Consider the following 21,323-nt stretch of genomic DNA (forward strand, 5'->3'; position numbering starts at 1 on the left):
CAGTCTCTCAGCAAAATTCTTCCTTAGCTTGCTTTGAATTTAGAGAAAATCACCTGTGTGACTCCATAGGAGTGTTTCCATTGTCATTTTCACTGGCTATGCCTTATCTCACTCTAGAATCATCAGAAAGAAATGTCTGTCTTCTTCTCCCTTAAAAAAAAAATCCATTGCCTTATGATTCAGTGTGTTTTTCTTCCCCTTTTCCATCACTGTCATGAAGGATTCTTCTGTGAGTCATTTCTTACCAGCAGTGTATGGGAGACTTCTGGAATTTTTTCACTTCACTTTCCTCATGAAGAATTGACCTTTTCTTTAGGATGAGGTGGCCAGAGCCAGCAGAACCTCCCAAGAGATTATGACCTCTGTTAATGAGAAGTCCCTGGTCTGAAGAAAGGTGAACAGGGTGGATGGAAACAGCTGCTTGAGGGTGGATGTTGGCTTGTTCCCTCTCAAGAGCCTTCCACAGCCCAGGCAGCTTTCTGAGCTAACGCCTCCTGATAGCTCAGCCTGGGAGCAACTCCATGGGAAGTGCAAACGTGGGGTCACCTTGGGTGAACAAACAGGAAATGACATACCAAGGCTCCAGAAAACACTGATAATGTTAATCCTTCCAAAGGTCAGAAGTGGAGCGGAAATGACAGCTGCAGGGGCCTCCAGTTTGCTTTTTTACCCCATGTGTGCTATTAGGGAGACCTTGGACAAGAAATAACCAAGGTTAATAAATTCAAAGCTCAATATTCTCTCAGTGCTTCTTTGGGATATTGTCAGTCTTGCAGTGTCTCTCCAAGACATGAAGTGTTGGCAGGAGTCTGGCAGCCCTGGGAGGTCTCACTCACGCTCTTCCCTACTCTAACCGGAGGTAGAGGCTGCTGCTGCCAAGAAAATCTTCATCATTTTCATGATAGAAAGATGGGAAATCTTGTCTCCTGAGATGGACAACAGGCTGTATCAAGAGAAAAAGTGATGGAGACAGGACAAGCCAAACAGCTCCTGATTGGGAAAGCAATGACTTTGTGTGTGGACAGTATCTTAGTGCCTTTAGAGAATGTGCTGGCTCTGGTGATTAACCTGGACCAAACCCTGAGCAGCTAATGAGATTTTTAAGGTGTTAAAATCTGGCTAGAGAAGTTCTGCTGAAACTTTTAAAGCTTTGTTTGTTTTTTCTTATACAGACACATTTATTGAAATGAAAACAGTATTGCCTAGATGGGTTTGTTTTAAACTTCAGTGGAAATTCTACTTACAAGGCTGGTTTTCAGTTGAAACCTCTCTGGCTGCCTATTGTCTGGGCTGATGGACAGATGAAATACTTGAGCTTTTAATAGCCCTTAAGCTTATTTCTTTACAGGAGGAGCCAATAGTTCAAAAACTGTCACCTCACATAGATTAGAAGTGACTGCTAGTCTATTTGAGGAGAGTTTAGAGATATTATAGGGGAATTTAGAGGTATTTTGAATTCTGCTTCTACATGGAATAAAAAATAATTTTAGATAATGAAATCATTCATGGAGAGGAAGTACCTTCTGTTCCCATTCCCTTTTCCTACCTGCACTTAGATTTTCCTGACAGTTAAATGGTATATTCACATTAGCACTGTCTGGTTTTGTGTGCAGTGGCAGAGCTGCCTACTCTGAGACAAGAAAACAGGTTTGTATGTGCTTTAAGAGAGACTGCTGCATGGAATGTTATCTTGATATTTTATCACTTTTCCATCTGGTTTCTTAAGCTTGCCTTGTTGCCTTCCCATACTACTCTAGGATAATATTATCCTGTATTCCACTCTCTGTTTGCCAGTAAGGAGCATCCATCAGTACCACTATCTTTTGTCTTACTGCCATATAGAAAACTCCTTTTTTTAAAAAATATATATCACATACCATAACATGTTCTATTCCAGATTCAGTGGAGAAAAGATTGAATATAGAGATTATAAACCAGATCTGAATCCAGGTTAGCTTTACATGAGTTTTCTGAGCTAAGGATTTACTCTTCCCTTATTCACATTATCCCACCACAAAATAAATGGGATAGCTTACACACATACAGAGCAGTCTACTGTCTGCTTCCCAGGTGCCAGTAAAAAGGGCTTTTCCAATACTCTGATGTAATAATTTTCAGTCATTTGTAAACAGTGTTGCCTTAGAATCAGAGAGCACTTTATGAGCAGTAATGAAAACAGTCCCACAAATTCCCTCTAAGGTACCTGAAGGCTTGTTTGCACTTGTGAGCTAATTTGCCATACAGAAAAATATGACTTTCAAATAGCATCATTGAGTAACTCCATGTGTTGAAGTTCATTGTCTGGATGAACGTGCCTTGTTCTTGACTATTTAAATTCACTTGGCATTGAATTAAGATGGTTGTCCCAAGGCAGGTAATTAAACAGTCCTGTGTTCACTGTTTTAGCAAAAACAGATCAGTTTTAGTAAACTAAACTAGTAGAGTGTTAAGAATATTAGCCTGTTCCCACATGTAGACAAACTTTCCTAATCTTTCCTTTAATAATAAGCAAACAAAGGCAACCATATGAAGGAGTGAATAAAGTGAAACAGAAATAGCAACCAGTTCTCCTTGGTGTTTGCTCTACCCATAATAAAACTTTCCTTAGAGATGCTTTCATAATTTTATTTTCTCTCCCCCTAGTTCCAAACAGCCAGAGAACTAGAAATACATATTAAAATTCTTGTAGTGAGTCTTGTAAGCATGTCAGCTTTAGATGATTTTTTTCTAGCCTCCCTACAGGAATCCTGGTTAATCCCACTGAATCTTATAATGCTGTTCAATCATACATGAGAAAACAGCATAGGATCCTCTACAACCAAAAGAACCCAAATACAGCCATTTTCCTGTTCCTGTTTATAATAAAGTGCTTTATAATCACAGTATCATTTAGATTGGGAAAGGCCTTTAAGATCAAATCTAGTCATTAACCCAACACTGTCAAGTCCATCACTAAACAGTGTCACCCTTTCCTAGAAGGAGATCAGGTTAGTCAGGCAGGAGCTGTGTTCCAATGGTCATTTTTTGTGCTTTGTTAAGTTCTTTTGGCCCTCTGCCTGGTTCTGCTGAATGTTTGGATTATCTGAGGTATTTTTGTCCAGTCCAAATCCTGGCTATGGGCTGTCAGACAATGGCACGAAGTATCTGTTCCTCCCTCTTGGTTGTTCTGTTTTATCTCTGCCGCAGGGATGCAAAATTATGAAATGGTAGTAGAAGGCATTGAAATATTTCTCTTTTGCCTTATAGCACATTCTTGCTGCTTATTTAAGTTGCATTCCTGTTCTGCTGAGCTCAGTCTTAGTTCCAAACCACTGAAGAAAGTATGCTGAGAGGCAGAGTGAAAATTGTGAATTTGGGTAGGACAGTGCACTTATGACTCAGCCGCTCTGATGGAGGCTGTGTTTGGGCAAATCCAGGGCCTGGGCTTTCTGAGAATTGCACCCATTGTTTTTAAACGACTTTGCCTTTGTGCAGCACTATCATTCCTTTATCCAAACTCCCTGCCCCTGTCACATTGAAGACATACACTGTGATGTATGAAGACATACATCATTTCTATGATGTCCCAGAGGGTTTTTGCTTTAGTCCTGTGGGGATTTTGGTTTGTTTTCTTTGCAACAAAAGTCTGAGGAGCTCACTTGCACAATACTACAACAAAAATACAAAATATTCTCTGCCTTCAAAGTATACCTGGGCTCTAAAAATCCTTACATTTCTATCTCCTGCTATGGATTATAGCAGCAGAATTGCAGTTTTTAATTGTTTTATGACTAGGTAATATATAGTGATCTTTCAGAACAGCTCTTGGGCCTAATGTTTTAACCACAGAGAACAGAGTACTCTGTTCAGTACAGAGGGAGTGCTCTCTTTGAGAATACATTGTTTATCCTGAATACACTGAAATAGTGGTGTTAACTGTGTTTATCTCTGAGTTTTGGCATGGTGACTCAGGTATAGCTGTGCTGAAGGTGCAGAAGCACAGATTTTGGAAGACAAAACATATGCATGGGCTCCACAAAGCATTTTTTAATCCACATTAAAAATGATATTGCTTCAGCAATATTGTTACCTGTGCCAGTTTCCTTTAATTGTACTCTGACTACAATGTCTTGGAGCAGAGCTCGGGGATGCTGTGTCTCCCAAATGACATGCAGGGATGGAAGTCCCCTGAGGTCCATTCCAGCCTATATGTCTGTAAAAGATGGACTGCAGGAACTCCAGGCCTTGCTGTTCCAGTCATATTTCTTCATTGATGAAAGAGAAGGGGAAACAATGTGAACAGTATAAAGCAATATGTCCAGAACTTTCACGTGATTTTCAGGTACAATCACAGCACAGTTTCCTTTATTTGTGAATATTCCAGAATTTAAGAAATACTTGAAAAGGAGTATTGGAAAGTGACAACTAGACAAGACTATTTCAAGAGTAAACCTGTAAATCTTATAGGACTGGAAAACCAAGTTTATGACTTTTTTTGCTGTAGTTTATGGGTGTGAATCATGAGCGGTAAAGGGAATTATGTTCTCACCAGAAGAGTGGCTTGCTCTGGGGGATTATGTGTGACAGGGAGGACTTGTAAGAGACTGTTCTTAATACAGTTCTCCTTTGTTTTCTAGGACTGTCTATCTTGCAAAAATCTGGATCCTATCATAACTACTGCAACTCATATTCTGAGAAAATGCTACCCCAAGGAGCATCTGCCTGTGGTGACTGTAAGAAGTTCCTATTCCTTCCCTCTTCCTGGGAATGCCAATTCTGAACCTCCATGTGAGGGATCTGAAGGTAAATGGCTAAAGGGTGAGTTCAGAAGGGGGAAAAGGAGCATGACATGAGAATTAATCTGGGGAAGGAAGACTTGGCATAATCCTGAGGTTTACGGTTAAAATTAATCTGATAAACTACAGTGTCACTCAGTAGGGAAGAAATAACTCCCAGGTCTTCTTGAGCTGTGAGAGTCTGTTTGGAGAATAAATGAGAGAAGATGGAAAGGAGCAAAGAAAAGGAAGAAAAAAAAAATTCTGCTATTATCTATTAAAAATAAAGGAGCAGAGTGAGTATAGCAGAGGCTGGAGATGCCATTGCTCCCCAGTAACAGATGGAGATATAATTGTGCCTGTGCATTGGCTGCTCAGGGGGTGAAAACTGCCCTGCAGCTTTTTCAGTAAAGAATTGCAAGAATTATTATCCTTTTCCTTTTCTAAAGTAAAAGCAGATAGCAGTCATGCTGCATGAGTAAAAGATGGGAGCTCTTGCTGGAAAGCAGAACTCAAGCACAGGCAGTACAGCTACTCTGCAGAAAAAGGCTCCATGATACACAGAAGCAATTTTTGCTACATTCAATTTAGTGCGGGAGATGCTGAAATACTATAACAATCATAGCAGTGAAACACCCTAATCTAGATAATACAGATTAAGAGCATCCTGTAATATCATTGCAGCCAAGCAGAAAATCTCTGTGTTGCTTTGTAAAATGAGTTGGATCCATATCACGGGGACATTTGTCATGGTTTTGAAAGGCAGCGCTTGAGTCCAAGAGAATAGAGCTTTAAAAACTGGGAGAATTACTGCCAAATTCATTTATATGAGATTAACAAATGGGATTTGCTTTAATCAGGGTTGTGGTGGGCTGTGGGCTGTGTGGCACACATAGGAGAATTTACTCGTATCTCTGCAGGGTGTGAGAGGGATATTCGGTTGAACACCTTTGGCTCTCTTCCTACTTCTGCAGGTGACAGTGAAAGTGAAGGAGAGGAAGAGGCTGAAAAAGACTGGGAGAACGAGGATGTGGAGAGTAAAGAGGAAGTAGGTATATGAGCCATAGTTCCCATAATTATCTACATACTGGAAAATTAAACTTTTCATTGTCCATTTTGACACCCTGAAAGACTATCTAAGGAGACAATGTAGATGTACATGTGGTGCCATGTGAGCACACTTCATGGATAATAGGAGGATACTTGAAAGAAGGAAAGGAGAATGCACTGACTTTGACTAAAAAGCACCCTGCATTTATTCTATTCACTTTCATGCTTGTCACCCAGGCTGGAGGGGGTTTGGTGCCTTCTCTGTTCCTGCACAGAGACTGCCCAGAATCACATACACAGTCAGGGATTAATGGTGGATCTTTGATCCACTAGGCATATGCCAGGAAAATGGCACTTAAGGAAAACTGATTTATCATCTAGGAAAGGCTAACCCTCTCTTTATTCCCATATCAGAGCATATTTGGGCTGTGCACCTACCCTAAGGAAAAGGTTAGTTCTTTTAAGCCACAGCTGGTGCATTTGAACCTATATTCCTTCTTTATTTGCTGCTGCACACAGAAAAATAATACAATGAATTATTCAATGCTTCTCTGAATTCTCCTTTAGCATTCTCCCTGCAGTGACCTAACTGGCAAAAAAAACCAACTCCTACCAGTTGAGGATGAGGGTGCAAACTTTTTTGTTGTGAAAATACAAGCAAGCTCATATGCAAATGTGAAGTAGTGAATCCTCCTAATAAGTCTTATCCACATAAGGTGGCTTGGGAAAGCAAATTAAAGAAATGAAGTTGCAAATACAGTCTAATTAGAAATGATTGAGACTTCTGTAAAAGGGAGTGTCTTTTTCTCCTCAAATATTAAACTGATGTTACTCAGTGAAAAAAAAAGGAAGTTAACCCCCCCACATGTTATCTGAGTGTCCTAACTTGCTCTGTCTGGCTGTTTTTATCTGAATAGTAGAGCTCGTCAAGATGCTCATTAGGAATAAGGCTCATAGTGGATTTATCTCCTTCTTTAATTAGTTATTCATTCAGAAAAAGCTCCTCTATGCTTCTGAACTATTTCATTATTCATAAGGATTTACCAAGTAGATGTAAGCAGTTTTGGGGTTGTTTTTTTTTTTTTGGGTTTTTTTTTGCCTAAGAGCTTATTCTGAATATGAGTTTTAAATACTGTTTGTCTGGTTTGCTGGTCATATATCTCCTGTAAAAAACCCTCGCTAAAGGGAAAGCAAGCAGGGAATGGATAATGAACTTTCAGCTTACCCACTTTTTTTTTTTTGTATGAGATCTCTTGCACAATATTTGCTGGCATTGATGTGATTTATAAACATTTTCACAGCTACATAACACATATCCATGCATGCTAGCAACACCAACCAAACTGAAACTTGGCTCTACCCTCCCATCAGGAACTGTTCAGAGAGTTCTATGAAAATAAAAAGCACCACATCAACCATCTATTCTTTTCCATCTGAAATTTGAAGCTTCTTATGCATTAGTTATGCTCTCAGTGGCAAATCCTTTTCAATTGACCTCATGCTCCAGGCAGGTCTTCACTGCCTTTTCATCTCTGCCCAAACAACACTTCAGACTCTGCTTTCTGACCCAAGTGTGGCTCAGGGTTTGAAATGCCATGGGCACTGGTGCATTCAGGCAATTTTATTTTTTTTCTTTTTATAACAGCTTTGGAAATGAATCTGTTTGTCAGGAGCAAATAATTTCTTTAATGGAATTTGGTGGGACATAGTCATGTTGAATTATTTGCATAATGCTGTAGTGTAATGCCCAGTCATCTGTGCCATGTCTCCATCCTTTTCTCTTGCTCCAACTTTTCCTGCTTGGTTTTGTGTTTTTTTTTTTTTTTTTTTTGTTTTGATTTGTTTTTCTCATTTTTTTTTCTTTGGTTTGGTTTTTATTTTAATGTAATAGCTGAATACATGCCACAGTTTGGCTTTGGTTCTCACATCTGATATGGGTGAGGCTGCACATTAATGCACAGCAGCCTTCAACTGTGAGAGTTTCAGATACTATTTTTATCCTCAATTCACTGATGGTTGAGATCATCTCATGGGGCAGGTGTAATACACGTGCTTTTCTAATTCTGCTTTTGTAGGATTGTGACTTGGAGACAGACGTGAATAAATTGAGGTCAAGACCAGTCCTTGACCGGCCAGAACAAGAGCTTGAGAAATATGAAGCTCTGTGTGCAGAACTTTCCCAGAATTTTCAGGTATGACTGTAGTGCAGTTTCCTTTATTTATGAATATTTCGGAATTTAAGCAGTACTCAAAAGGGAGTATTGACAAGTAATAGCTAGAGAAGGGTATTTCAAAAGTGAATCCATAAATCTTACAGGACTGGAAAGCCAAAGATTATAACTTTTTTGCAGTAGTTTATTGGTGTGAATTGTGAGTGATAAAAGGAATGATGTTTGAGGCATATTTGTCTGGGTGTAGATTAAGCAAGCACTATTGAATCAATTGCCACATGAGAAATCTGTCAGATAATTTGTATCCTTGCTGGTAATTTCAACAGCAATATCAAAATCAGAATGAGATGTGAAAAGTAAATACTGTCAACTAGTGGTTTGAAGGAAGAGGAGATTGTACTGCCACTGAGTGAAATGAATAGTTCAAATCTTTTATTTTTTTCCTAGTAATGCTTAGGACAAAAAAAATAAGGAACATTGCACTCAATACAAGTTTTGGAATTTAGGAGAGCTGAAAACCCTGTTTCAAATGGGAATCTAAAAAAGATCACTGGGTTAATATATTTCCTGTACATACAATATTGTGATATTGATTGTGACCCTAAGTAGCCAAATGGGATTAAACCCTACTCCTTGCATGAAGGTGGGGTAGAGTTTAACATGACAGATTGGCAACCTTTACCCTCCTGTAACATTTATATCTTAAAAAAATATGCCTTGTAAAATATCTTCCCTTCTTTGTTTGAATGATGGGTTTTGGTTGAGTCATCTGGGCGAGTCATCTCCAATCAAATCCTTTTGGTTTCTGAGGATTTCTGTTGAAACAGCTTTGTGGATAAAGAAATGCTGCCAGGTGGTTCATGCACTGATTTTGCTCTGGCTGTTTTATTGGTTGAGTACAGTTTTGGGAGATGTGTAAATATTTCCTCTTTTCCTCCTTGAAAGGTTTCCTCTGGAAGGAGGCACAATCTGTCTGTTGTTTCTTTTAATTTTTTCTGCTTTTTAAATTTAAAGGATCTTGAATTTGAGTCTGAGGAAAAGAAGAGCTTGGAGGACAGGACTGAGAATCTTCCCTCCACTCCCTCTCATTTCATTCCAAGAGCTACTTCTGTGAAACATCCAAACTGCAGATGGAGAAACCAAAGTGTCTCAGAGATGGGACCAGATCCAGGGGAACAGGATTTCAAAGTCCCATTGCAGAGCTGGAGAAAGGAGGAGGAATGCATATGGGATAAGAATGATGAAAAGAGAGATATTGCTGATGAAGTCCAGGACAAAAACTTCTGTGAGGAGGAAGATCCATCCAGGAGTCATGTGTTTGCTTTGTGCCCTCTCCCAAAAGATGCTGCTTGGTACAAAAAAATGTTTTACCCTCACTGTGAGGCCTCGATCAATCCTAGTCCTGCAGGGAGGCTGGAGAGCTCAGAAGTGGTTAGAAATCTTCTGGAGAAACACCAAGGGGATATCCAGTTCCACAGCCCTCATTTCTATGCAGCCAGGGCCAAATGTGTGAAGTCCATCCCAGGCTACAGAGAGCTGGCATTCCCGGATTTCTGGGGTCACCAGCCACCCCCGTACAGCAAGCCCGTGTTGGAGCGCAAGCATGGGGTCCAAAGGTGATTGTGCTTCAATGCAGTGACCACGTTGAGAGCTCCTGGGCTCAAAACTGGCTTATCTAGGTTCTGGCTCTAACAGCTCTGAATGGCTTAAGGAAGTTATTGACCAAATTTTTTGCTACCCGATTATTTGCCTTCCTTGATTGGTAAATTCATCAATATACCTGTATTTGTGATAGGAATCTAAGCTGGGTTGTGAATCTGTGACCTTGTTAGAACACAAATGAGAACAAGTATATTTTAGAGATGGAGAAGTTTCTGTGTTCTTGTGGGATATGTTTTTACCTTCAACCTTACTCTTTATTCATCCACTTTTAGTTCTTGCAGCTTCACGTCTGCTTCTGTCAGGAAAAATCCTGTCCTCCCAGGAAGGACCTCTCATTATTTAGGTGCTCAGATGAGTGGGAAGTTGTGTTTTGAAGTTTTTCTGGGAGAGAAAGCTCTTATAACTACAGTTTTTTTTGTTCCAAGTAGTATTCAATGACTTTACGTTTCTTTTTAGCGGTATAGAGGATTATAAGCAGGCAGCAAAGATGGTGGGTTCTATGCTAAACTTTAGAGTTGATCAATAAATGGTGTTTAAGACCACTGATTTCTGACTGCAAGGCAGAATGATTCTTTCTGCAGTAAATATATAAGCTAGAAATCTTATTTACAGGGAAAATCCCTCTGCCATCTTCTTGCCCTGTTGCTCTAAAAGCTCTTTTTATGGCTACAACAACATGTGTAACTGTATGGCTAAAATGGGACTAATCATATCATGCTTCAAGGCATAACATGATTGCTTCAAAGGTCAGGAATAAAATCTGATATTCCACATTTGACCATCTTCAGGGATCAGAGAAGCTCTGTTTAATAATGAGTGGAAATCAGCTTGACTTTAAGTCAATATTCACTATGAGTCAGACTAGTAGATTTGTAAGTTATGGAAAATATTTCCCCACAGGGTAAGACTGGCCACTTGGGGATTGGCATTGAATGGGAAGAACTGGGGATAAATCAAACTTGACACAATCCAGTAGTGAATAAATAACCTTCCAGAATCAGTCATTTAACCCAAAAGGCAACTTGTTGTAATGGGGACGGAGCAGAAGGTTTCTCATGATGGGGAAAAAAGTTCACCTGGAATTAGCACATGGAAGCCCTTTCCAGTCCTTAAAAAGAATTTCCTAAGACTCTTTCTAGAAGAATACTCTATATCAATATTTCTCACACTGTCACTACAATTTGCTGATTTGCTGTGCTCTTTTTCCCAGGGACAAAGTCCTTGATGATGTTCGCCGCCTAATCCAGCCAGGAGATGTGATAGGAAGAACTGTGTTTGATTTAGATGATCCCAGGTGGGTCACTTAGATTGAGTGATGCAGCCAGGGGCACGATCAGCACTGTCAGTGAGCTGAGTTTACTTGATCAGCTCTGATAGAGGCAAAGAAGTAGTAACACAGGAGGTAAAGGCCTAACAGAGAAAATATCCAGGAGGAGCAGACTCCTTGTAGAAGACTGCAGGGAAAGGATTTGTCGTGGATGTCACTGGGACAGAAGAGCATCATAACTTTTAAATAGAACAAGAAAATATACCAAGGAGACTGTAGTTTGTCCCTGGATCTCTCTGCATTGCATGCAGTGATTTGGAAGATGTGAAAAGATGAGAAGAGCACTGCTGGGAACTGAACTTATAAATCCATCTTTTCCACCTCCTGAGGCAGCATTTCCCATTGAGTGTCTGCACAGCCAGTGTCACAGGCTGTAGATGTACCCTGTTTCCTAAGTGTGACACTCACACAGCACTTCCAAAAAATCCCACAAGCACTGGCCTTGTGAATGCTTTAAGTGCTCAACTGTGGTCTGTGAGATGTTGCACCGGGCAATTGAGAGGGTCCCAAATTTAAAGAAATTGCATTCAGAGGAAGGGTAGGTGACTTGGAGAACATTCTTTGGTATAAAAAAGAGGTGAGAGTTTGAGGTAGGAGAAAGTTATGAAGTTGTTTAAGATTAATTTAAGGGTTTCTAAGCAGTTGGAGAAAGAAACTTTATAAATGAAGAGTAAATATAGAGTAATTGTATAAAGCTGCCATCTGCAACTAATGATATAACAGGAATAGTCCAGTGGGAAAACAACTGGAATAAAGAAAGCAAACATGGACAGCAACTAAAGAAAGTATTGGAAAAAGGAAAGATGTGATTTAGAATTACTAAGCAAGAGTAGACAGAAAAACTGCATTGAATAGGAAGATGATGGATTTGTTCACCTCTTCCTCCTTCCTGGGGTCTTGCTCATTAAAAAAATTATTAAAGCAAATTTTAACATACAAGAGTTTCTGGGGAAGGTTTGTTTTTGAAGGAATCTGGTACAGGTGTCTTTGCTTTGCTTTTCAGCAGTCTCTCAAGCCCAGCTGCTCCAGGCTGCCTGACGTTTTTCTCCAAGTTTGAGTCGGGAAACCTTCGGAAAGCAATCCAAGTGCGTGAGTAAGTACCCCTGCACAGAGGTGTCCCAGCCTGCCTGCTGCTGTGGCACAGCGTGGGATGGTGGCCTTCTCCTGGGTTTGGAAAGGGTCAGCCAGGGAAGCAGGTTAGATGATGTGGAGCTTATTATGCCTTCTAACACCTGGATGTCATGGAAGGAACTTGATTAGAAAACAGAGCTCAAAATGTTTTGATTATTTTAGTGTGAGTGTTTAATGGTGTTTGATGGTGATGCTCACAAAATATCAATCAACTTGACTGCATGCCTGCTGTCAGCATGTTCAGTGGCAGACAGGAGGTGTTCATGGCCACTGCTTTTATTATTTTCCTTTACAGGTTTGAGTATGACCTAATTATGAATGCAGATGTGAACAGCAACCAGCATCACCAGTGGTTCTACTTCGAGGTCCGTGACATGAAGTCGGCAGTTCCCTATCGCTTCAACATCATCAACTGTGAGAAGCTCAACAGCCAGTTTAATTATGGTATGAGCCTTTGGGGAACTGGGTAGCCTTCTCTTCACAAGAATGTCTTTTCAATGCCATAAATGTTTCAAACTCTGTGTCTGTAAGGAAGACTGTAAATTCAATCTTATCTGCCCTGTAGTCCACCGAAAAAGTCACTTTAGATTTGTCAAGGAACCTTTGTCTATCCTCAGGAGAACTGAGAGGAGGAAACTGAATATTGAGACCTGGGAGAGGATTTGTGGGGGGAAATAAATGTCACTGCTGAGTTTATAGACCAGAACTGAAAAAGAATGGCACTAGGGATGAGAACTGGGGGCGAAAGACAATCTGTTGGAACTGAGTGAGCAGCATAGGATTGGAAAATACTTCTAAGATTTAAATAAATGTGATAATCCTCAAACAAATATTCATGATTCTTTGGCTTTATCTAGTAAGACATCTTCAGACCTACTGAAATTTCTGTTGATATTAATGATGATAAAAAATTCTGTTCCTTGCGGTCTTTGAGCTCCTGTCATGGTTCAGGAGGAAGGCAGAATTGTTCAGAAACAGGCAGGGCAAATCCCGTCTTTCAATACTCATTTTAGAAGAAAATTATTTCTTCTGCAAGGACACTGTGGATTGAATTCTTAGCTGGCATAGGCTGGGATTTTTTTTGGGTTTGTTTCCATGGAGCTCTGTTAATTTACACCAGCTCAAGACCTGACTCAGAATGTTTAATAAGTCCATAGTATTAGACTTTGCATTCCTCTGAACCCCTGTGGCTACAGCCTCTAGCATCACCAGGACGACTCTCTGAGGATCAATGCACCTGTAACAAACAGCATTAGGAACTGGAATTGCTTGTATGTGTGAAACTGGCTGGATAAGTGACATGACAAATTAAAAGGCCTTTGCCCTTTAACCCAAAGGGATGAAGTTAAAGTATTCATACAGACCCAAACAGAATTTTTTGCTCATCTTATACTGCTTACCTGAATTACCAAACAATTCAGTGTGGTGTGTGTGGTAGAAGCCTGAAAATGAAGGATGCTGATGTCCTGTTTTCAGCCACAATGCAATCAATGTATACCCTAGTGCCTTCACTCTTGTAGCCAGAGATTTAGGCTATTATTGGTGGAAGGCTGTTATCTGCTAGTTTGGCTGTTGTCAGCATTTATAATCTCATTTTGTGTACCTGAAACTGTACATGACTCACATGTTCAAGCATGCAATGAAAAATATATTTGGAAGAGAAATGTGAAGATACCATCTGGACTAAGGAGGGAGGCTAAGCCATGGCTGGCTTTTGGATGGCTTGTTCATGGGATTGGCTATTAAACAATTCCTCTGTGAGTTCCTTATGCTGCTCCAAGCGGGCAGTGAAGCTCCAGCTTTTCTGGCTTGGCTGAACAAAGCTTGCTACCCCTTCCAGCACATGCATAGCATTTACAGAGCAGTGGTAAGAGATGCTGTTTATTTGTCACATTCCCTCTGCACCTTCCTGGGCTAATGCCCACACTCTGAGACAAAAAGCCTCCAGTTGTGATGGAGTGCCAAAGTGCCCTGGGTGGTAATTCTTTACAGCTCCTGGTTACTTGTCTGGTTTGATTTTTTTTCCCATTTGCTCTTGGTTAGATGTCACTGTGTGACTTTCAAATCAGCAGAAAGGATATTTAATGAAGTATTTGTGGCCAGGAGCAGAGCAAAACGGGAGGCGCAGCCTCCACCTCTCTCCTTCCCACTCTTGCACTAACGTACTCTACCATGGGAAATAATAGGATTTCATCAGAACCCTGATTTCAGTTGTTTTCTAAAACTGAACATTTCCACAGGAGAAGTAAAGAGGAAAAACGGATTTTTTTTATTTTTATTTTTTTTAATTAAAATGAGATGGCAGACTAGTAGCAACCATTGCTCATTCAGGATTTCAAGACCCCTGCAGACTCCTGAGCCCCACATCACGTCTCTGATCAAGTGGGCATCTGGACAGGTCTGTGTCTCTCAAAATTCATGGTATCCTGGTGCCAAACACAGAATTGCCTCTTGTACATAATTCACAGCACTGGTTCAGAAAACAGCACTGTAGAGGCCACTCCTGGCTGTGGTGAGTTAGTGCTGCCCCACAGCACAGCCAAAGGTGAGCTGGAAAGGCATTGCTGCTGATGCTTCTGGCTCTGACAGCGATGCAGACTTTAACAGAGAAACCCAGAGGAAGCTTGGAACTGAATAGCTGTTAATGCAAATATGTCATCAGTATTAACCATTGTCAAGCATCACCTCCCCCAGCACAAGAACATCCAAGAAGAAGGCTCAGGGGGCAACTTATCAACATGCAAAAATACTTGGGAGGACATTTTTCTCTTTCTTGAATGTGCTCTCACAGAAGTGGTGCCAGCATCATCGCTGGGCTCAGCTGTGGCTGTGCAGGGCTGCTGGAGCTGCTGGCAGGAGCCTCCCCTGCAGCCCCTGGCCAGGCACATCCTGTGCAGAGAGCTCTGCTGGGGAGGGCAGCATCCCCACCCTGCCCTAGAGGGCAGGCAGGTGTGTACAGCAAGGGAAATTGATACAAAAACTCCCTGCAGAGGGGGCTGGCTTCATGGAGCTGCGAGTAAGGGATGTGCAGCTCAGATCAGAGAAAGCCTTGTCCCTCAGGGCATGAAATGGTAATGTTTGGGAGGTCAGGAATAAGTCATGCTCTGGGGTGATGCAGTACAAAGATGGATGCTATTGTTGTCAGTATTTATGACACATAAATGTTATTTAGGTCTAGTAAGTTTAAAACCTTCTAGTTTTGCTTGCTGATTTTGGAAGGCAGGGTACTAGATGCACCACAGATCTCTGATGCTGTGTGGGATTAAGAGTTCAATATTAGTGCACCCAAGCATAAAATATTGGACTAACCAAATTACTGATCTTGTTGATGCCTTGATTCATATTATTTTCTTTCCCTTCCTCTGTTTGTAAACAAAATGTTTTGCAAAGGCCAGAAGAATAATTTATTTTTTAATAAACTCCATTCAGCTAATTTGTTCTGGAGGGGCTTTTTGTACAGACATGGCTGTCACAGAACAAAACACAGGGTTTTGGGAATGCATTTACTCTGCATAAACTATCAGCAGAGAACATTGACAAAATATTGGTGCTGCTTCAGCCTTTTCCTGTGGTGGTGCATTTTGTTAATATGTTTCACATATGGTTTGTCCTGGTTATTCCCCTCTGAAGGGGAATGGTTGTACCCTGGTTATCGCCTCCTTCCCTAATGTCATTCATCCCAAGATCTTTCCCTATTTTCCAGAATGGTCTATGTCAATCTCCCACTTTTCCAATCACTTTAAGTTCCTGACTGCCCGTCATGATGGGCCCTGCTCCTTATTCCAGACCCTTCCCTGTCCATCATTGTAAACCCTGCCCTTTGTTCTGGACCCTTCACTGTTAGCCCTTAACCCTCGAGGTCCCATTGGCCTGTGTGACCAGTCCTCTCCTCCCCCTCATCCCTGTTGGTCCCTGTGTTGTAATCCCCTCCCATTGCTCCTCCCTCCTGGATTTCCCATTGGCTGATTGCTGGTACCCGCCCACTGAGTCGCTGCAGTATAAAATCCTGAGCACAGCCATGCTTGGAGCTTTTTGGTGCCTGATTTCTCTGGGGAATAAACCTGTCTGGGACTCACACCAAAGGCTCCTTTCCATTCTTTACCCATGTCCTCGGCGCTTTCACTAATATCAAAAGCTGTAGAATGTACCACCCCGACCCACACAACTCACCAGCCATACCTCTGACTGTGTGGCTTTCTGGGGATGCCACACATATGCTGCCATGCCAGGGGCTAGCCTGGGCCGATCAAAATTAGGTGCAGGAACAGTTTGTGGTGCCCAACATGGGACAAACCTGGATTAGGTGCGATGACACTTTACTTCCCACTCCTTCCTTTTCCAGCCAGGCAAGTCCTATCACCTGAAAGTGTCTTGTTTTCTGTAGGCATGCAGCTGGTCATGTACTCAGTGAGGGAAGCTCTCCAGGGCAGGCCTCGCTGGATTCGGGCAGGCCAGGAGATCTGCTACTACAAGTAAGTGCGCTTTTGGTCAATAATTTGTGCCTTCCTTTCTCCACTGTTTCTCTCCTGTTAAGTTTGCTGATGTCATGAGCCTCTTGCCACCAGTGCCTACTATGTCAAATGTCTAAATTTGTGCTGGCTCAATGTCTTGCGTGCCTCCACTCTCAGAAAACAGCCATAAGTGAGATCTCACTATTAGATGCCAGGGAATATGCAGAATTCCCTTGCCCAGGAGGGAGGAGAAGGAAAGGAGTAGTGTAGTTGTTCTTTCCCCTGTCTGGGAAGAAAAGATCTGGATGGGATCGTTGTTTTTCTGTTGCATACACTGACTTTTATAAGAGATAAAGGAGCTGAGGAGCTAAAGAATGGGTTGGATATAGAGCAGTGGTGTAAAGGAATCCTGTCCAGCCCAATGCTGATATGTGTGCAGGTTCCCTGTTTCAGGATGATTTTGCAGTGTGCCAGAGCCTCAGAAGAAAATTCCAAGTTGTCCCAATTTCTCTTGTAATTTTTTGTTTTTTCAGGGTTGAGGTGTGGGGCAGTTCAAGGCACAGGTTATCTTCTCCCAGTCTGGCATCTGTCTACAGCAATTTGAGTTGCTATTGCATTTTATTTTAAGTACTCTTTGCTGACCGTCATGCACCTGACCGTAACCTTTTCTTCCTCAAGAGCTCACATATATGGTGCAATGGCTTCTCTTTATGTGCCTGTCATCTCTGACTTCTCTGAGTATGGGCAAACTTTTCATGCTGGATACCATTACAGTGGCTTCCCATATCATTAACAAGGCAGTTATTGTGCAGTGATTAAACAGCAGCTGACTTCCAAGATTAAGCCATGATTGTGCAATTAAGCCAGTAATCAGATTCTTGTTCAGAATATATGAGAGAATTGTTTTATTGATTTGGAATATTCTGTGTTTTCTAGCTGTACATTGAATTATATGTCAACATAATCATCTAGGATAAGTACTTGTCTCTCATTTATTATGTGTTCCTGGTTCTCACATACTTTTGTATACACAAGAATGTGCATGCACACACATAAATACATTTTCACCTCTACTGAAACTTCAGTGTTTTTATTTCACTGATTATAAAAGTGATTTTTAGCCCTTAAAAGTTCTATGGGGGAAGAATGTCAAACTAGTGTGGTTGGAGTACTCAGGCTTTGTTTCAGAAAAGGAGATGGGATTGCTACAGTGATATCACACTGCCAGTATTTTGGGGAAAGACCTCACTTCAGTCCCATTCACCCTGGTCACAGGTATCCTAAGATGGGGCTGCATATTTTGAAGGGAATCTCATCCAATTATTTTTACCAGGAATTTTTAATAAATATGGGAAAAGATATTCAAAAATACAGAGGAGCCCAGGGATGCCTTTAATTGCTTTTTCAGCAGGGCCTGTACTGAGAGACACCTCTGAGCTGAAGGACAGGGGGAGGAAAAGCTCACTGGTGAGATGTCTGTGTGAAGCAGGTTGGCTGATCCTTGGCATTTATCTTCCCTGTGGATGGGGTAGTTCACTCATAAAGATGAATGTTGTGGCACAGCTGTGTCACTGTGTACCTTTCTCATATGTCTCACAAGAGTTTTTATGTGGTGGAGAATACTAGCAGAGCTGTTGTCAAAAAGTAGCTGAGTGACACTTCTGCTCTATTTTATTGCCTTTCTGTGAAGTGACAGGATACACCCATGATAAACAGTTGCAGTTACAATAAGATCATCTAATTCTCTTGCTGTCTTGGCAGCTTTTATGCACTGAATAATACTCTGTTCTGGCAAATTAGTTAAGGAACAATGGCAGCTGAGTGTTGAATTGGTGACAATGTGCTTGTGCTTTTGGTTTCATGGCTCATTCTAAGCATATTATCTAACCTTCAGCTTTTTCAGACAGTAGTCAGGTCAGATAGTAATGAGGTACATGGAGTGTTTTGTTCTCACATCAGCACTAAAAACTTGGCTGTTTGGTGATCATAATGATGTCAAAACTAGGTCTTCTCTTTTCAGCATCTTTATAATCACATTAGATGAAATAAACATCATAACATTACCAGGTCACTTCTCAGCTCTAATGATATCTGTGAGAGGGTGAGACATCAGTCTCACTCTGAGAGCACCTGGCCTTTGCAGTATGACTGAGCACCTTAATGGCACAATGGCTGGGGGAATATTTATTCTATTTCAGCTGGGATTCTGCCTGGAATATTGGCAACAAAAATACCTTATCACGGATTTGCCCTTTGGAAAGGAAGTTGTGCTGTGCATTTTCTGCTTTCCAATGTGGCAGAGCCCAGAGTAGAAGCCATGCCCAGTAAATTGTTAAATCCTGTTTTTTATGGTATGAGCCAGTGTGTTATTAAAGCATCTTGCACTTACTAACCACACTTAGAGATGTAAGGAAGACATGGAAAATGAGGACACCAATACCACTTCCAGGTGGGAAGTGTTTTGGACCGAGGGAGTGCAGCAATAGATTAGAAGAGAGAATCATTATATTTTCCCTTTGAAGTCTGTTTTGAAGTGTCCCAAAAGTCTGGGATGTTGATACTTTCTTTGGCCACTTTAGTCTTAGCTGAAAATGCCATATTCCATCACCTAACAGTGCTTTTTACGACACCAAATGCTGCAGATAGGAAGTCTAAAGATCAGATGGCCAAGAGATATTGTTCCTGAATCACTTGGTGCTTTTGAATTCCTCAGTTACAACCCAGCCTCTTTTCCTGCCTGCATCTTTATCCAAGCTGCTTCACCTATGTCTGTTTCCCTACCTCCAAAAGGGTGGAAAATTAGAGTCACTTATCTACCATGCAAAGAATGGAATCGATAAATGGGGAAGCGTGTTTTAATCACATAGTGTTCGCAAAGACTTTTTTTTTAAGCCCAGAAAATTATCTTGCAGAGTCAAAGATAAGTAGTATTGTAATTATTATTAATTAACTCTTCATCACTGCTATGCTGGAAATACAATACTTGTGTATTTTTTTCTGAAGGAGAGCAGCAAGCAAAATGATTTCACTACTACAACGTGACTGAAAGGCAGAGTAGCTACAGCTTACATGTTCATTGAGGAAACTACACTTTGGTCACTTTTTTTTCTTTCCAATAACCACTGTGTTGGCTTCTAGAAAGCATGAGAGACTTTCAACATGTTTTTGAAAGAGAAGACAAATAAGGTAGTGGAGACTAGATGTTTCCAAAGTCTTTTATTCCTTCCTTTTTCCTTGCTTGCTACTTTATGCTCCATGCTGATATGGTAGAGTGTTGTGATGAAAAAGTGGTGAGGAACTAAAGAACATCAATCTGGTGGAGGAAAAAGGAAGCAGTAGAGCTCTTTTGCCTTGACAGCAGTAGGAGGAGAGGGAGGCACAGAGGAAAACGTTATTTTTTTTAGGTTTCTTTTAAAAGTATTCAGAGCTGCTGCTTTGTGTGATGGATTGTGAGGAGACCAGATTATATACAGTAAAAGTACATGGCCATTTACACTGCTTACACACAGGGGGTTTTTCTTTCTAATGCAGGAGTGAAGAATAATGAAGCGTCCCAAAGCCTGTAAACTTCCTGTTGCTGCCAGCTAGCTTGCTATAGATTGAAACAGATGTCAAGAAGTGATTCAAAAGCCTGGAAATGTCTTTTCTGGGTGGGTAGTTAGGTGGAACAGCAGAGATGCTCGGAACAAGGATGAAATGCTGCTGAGCAGCACTGAGGGAGTTGTGCATCCCTGCCCTCAGGATCAGGTCTGAGCAGGCAGGAGTGAGGAAGACTGAGCCACCAGTGTAGCATCAAGGTCAGAGGGATCTCCTGCTGCAAAACCCCTGGGTTCAAGTGACCATTTTGCGTAGGAGAGGACACTTGGCTGCAGAATCAGACTACAGAGGGAGAAGCCTTTACTCTGGAGTGTTAGGGACAGGTGGGAATGATGTTCATGTGAGATGTTTAGGCAGTACCTGCCTGCAAAGACCTGCTTCCTCCCACACCTCTAATTACACATGTGAACTTGGAGGGGAGGACTTGGAAGAGTTCAGCACTTTTGTGACCACTCTTTATGAATAAGGTGGTCTAACCTTCCAAGTGACACTGAGTATAATAGAGGCCATGGAGATAAGCATTTTTCTTCTGCACCATGCAGGAAATGATTCTTAATTATCCTTCATTGTCAAAATTAACAGGAAATATATGTCATTATTCTGACTTCAAAAAATACCAGACTTTAACCCTCAATCCAGTGAAATACATATATAAATGCTAAGTGCATGTTTCTGTATTTGTGGGTTTATTGAATTTTTTTCCTGAGTCTCCTTGTCCAGTATTAAGGTCCTTTATTTGCAAAGGATATGTTGGGGTAAAGGGTTCAACTGAGAATAAAACCATAGGCTTTTCAGGTTTCCACTGTGGCTCAGTGTTCCTGCACTCTCTATTGATCCAGTCGGTATCACTCACCCCACATGTTCCTAACTATTGAATTCAAGTAAAAACCTAGCAGCATTTATTGTCTCTCCCTTATGAAAAAGAGCTGATTATTTTGGAGAATTTGACAAGAATAATTATCTTTTTTCTCCACCCCTTTGAATAAAAATGAACAGCAGCAAAATAAACTAGTATTATAAAATTCAGGAGCTGAAATTGCATCTTTTTGTTGCCTCTTCTATTTTGCATGTTAATGCAACATTGATGATAACATTTGTCAAAGAAACCTCACAGTCCTTCAGAATCAGAAGGTTTGGCAACAACATAATTGGTGCAATGTGGGAAAAATATTGTTTGAAA

At 41.0% G+C, this 21,323-nt stretch overlaps 1 protein-coding gene across 10 annotated transcripts in view; it reads left to right on the plus strand.

Moving 5' to 3' along the window:
* AGBL1 (AGBL carboxypeptidase 1) overlaps window positions 1-21,323 on the plus strand; it is a 239,592-nt gene that overhangs the window by 26,453 nt on the left and 191,816 nt on the right. For 6 of the 10 annotated variants that reach the window (XM_086848700.1, XM_086848702.1, XM_086848699.1 and 3 more), the window contains 8 exons: window positions 4,617-4,782; window positions 5,729-5,802; window positions 7,880-7,996; window positions 8,990-9,591; window positions 10,848-10,931; window positions 11,971-12,057; window positions 12,391-12,539; window positions 16,480-16,567. In XM_086848700.1, coding sequence (XP_086704826.1) covers window positions 4,617-4,782; window positions 5,729-5,802; window positions 7,880-7,996; window positions 8,990-9,591; window positions 10,848-10,931; window positions 11,971-12,057; window positions 12,391-12,539; window positions 16,480-16,567 — 1,367 coding nt within the window. Of the gene's footprint in view, window positions 1-4,616; window positions 4,798-5,728; window positions 5,803-7,879; window positions 7,997-8,989; window positions 9,592-10,847; window positions 10,932-11,967; window positions 12,058-12,390; window positions 12,540-16,479; window positions 16,568-21,323 lie in introns of all 10 variants that reach the window. The other 4 variants (XM_086848705.1, XM_086848704.1, XM_086848697.1 and 1 more) reach the window with 2 other exon arrangements.

This window comes from Cyanistes caeruleus, chromosome 13 (assembly GCF_971803275.1).
Source record: "Cyanistes caeruleus chromosome 13, bCyaCae1.hap1.1, whole genome shotgun sequence".
NCBI classification, from domain to species: domain Eukaryota; kingdom Metazoa; phylum Chordata; class Aves; order Passeriformes; family Paridae; genus Cyanistes; species Cyanistes caeruleus.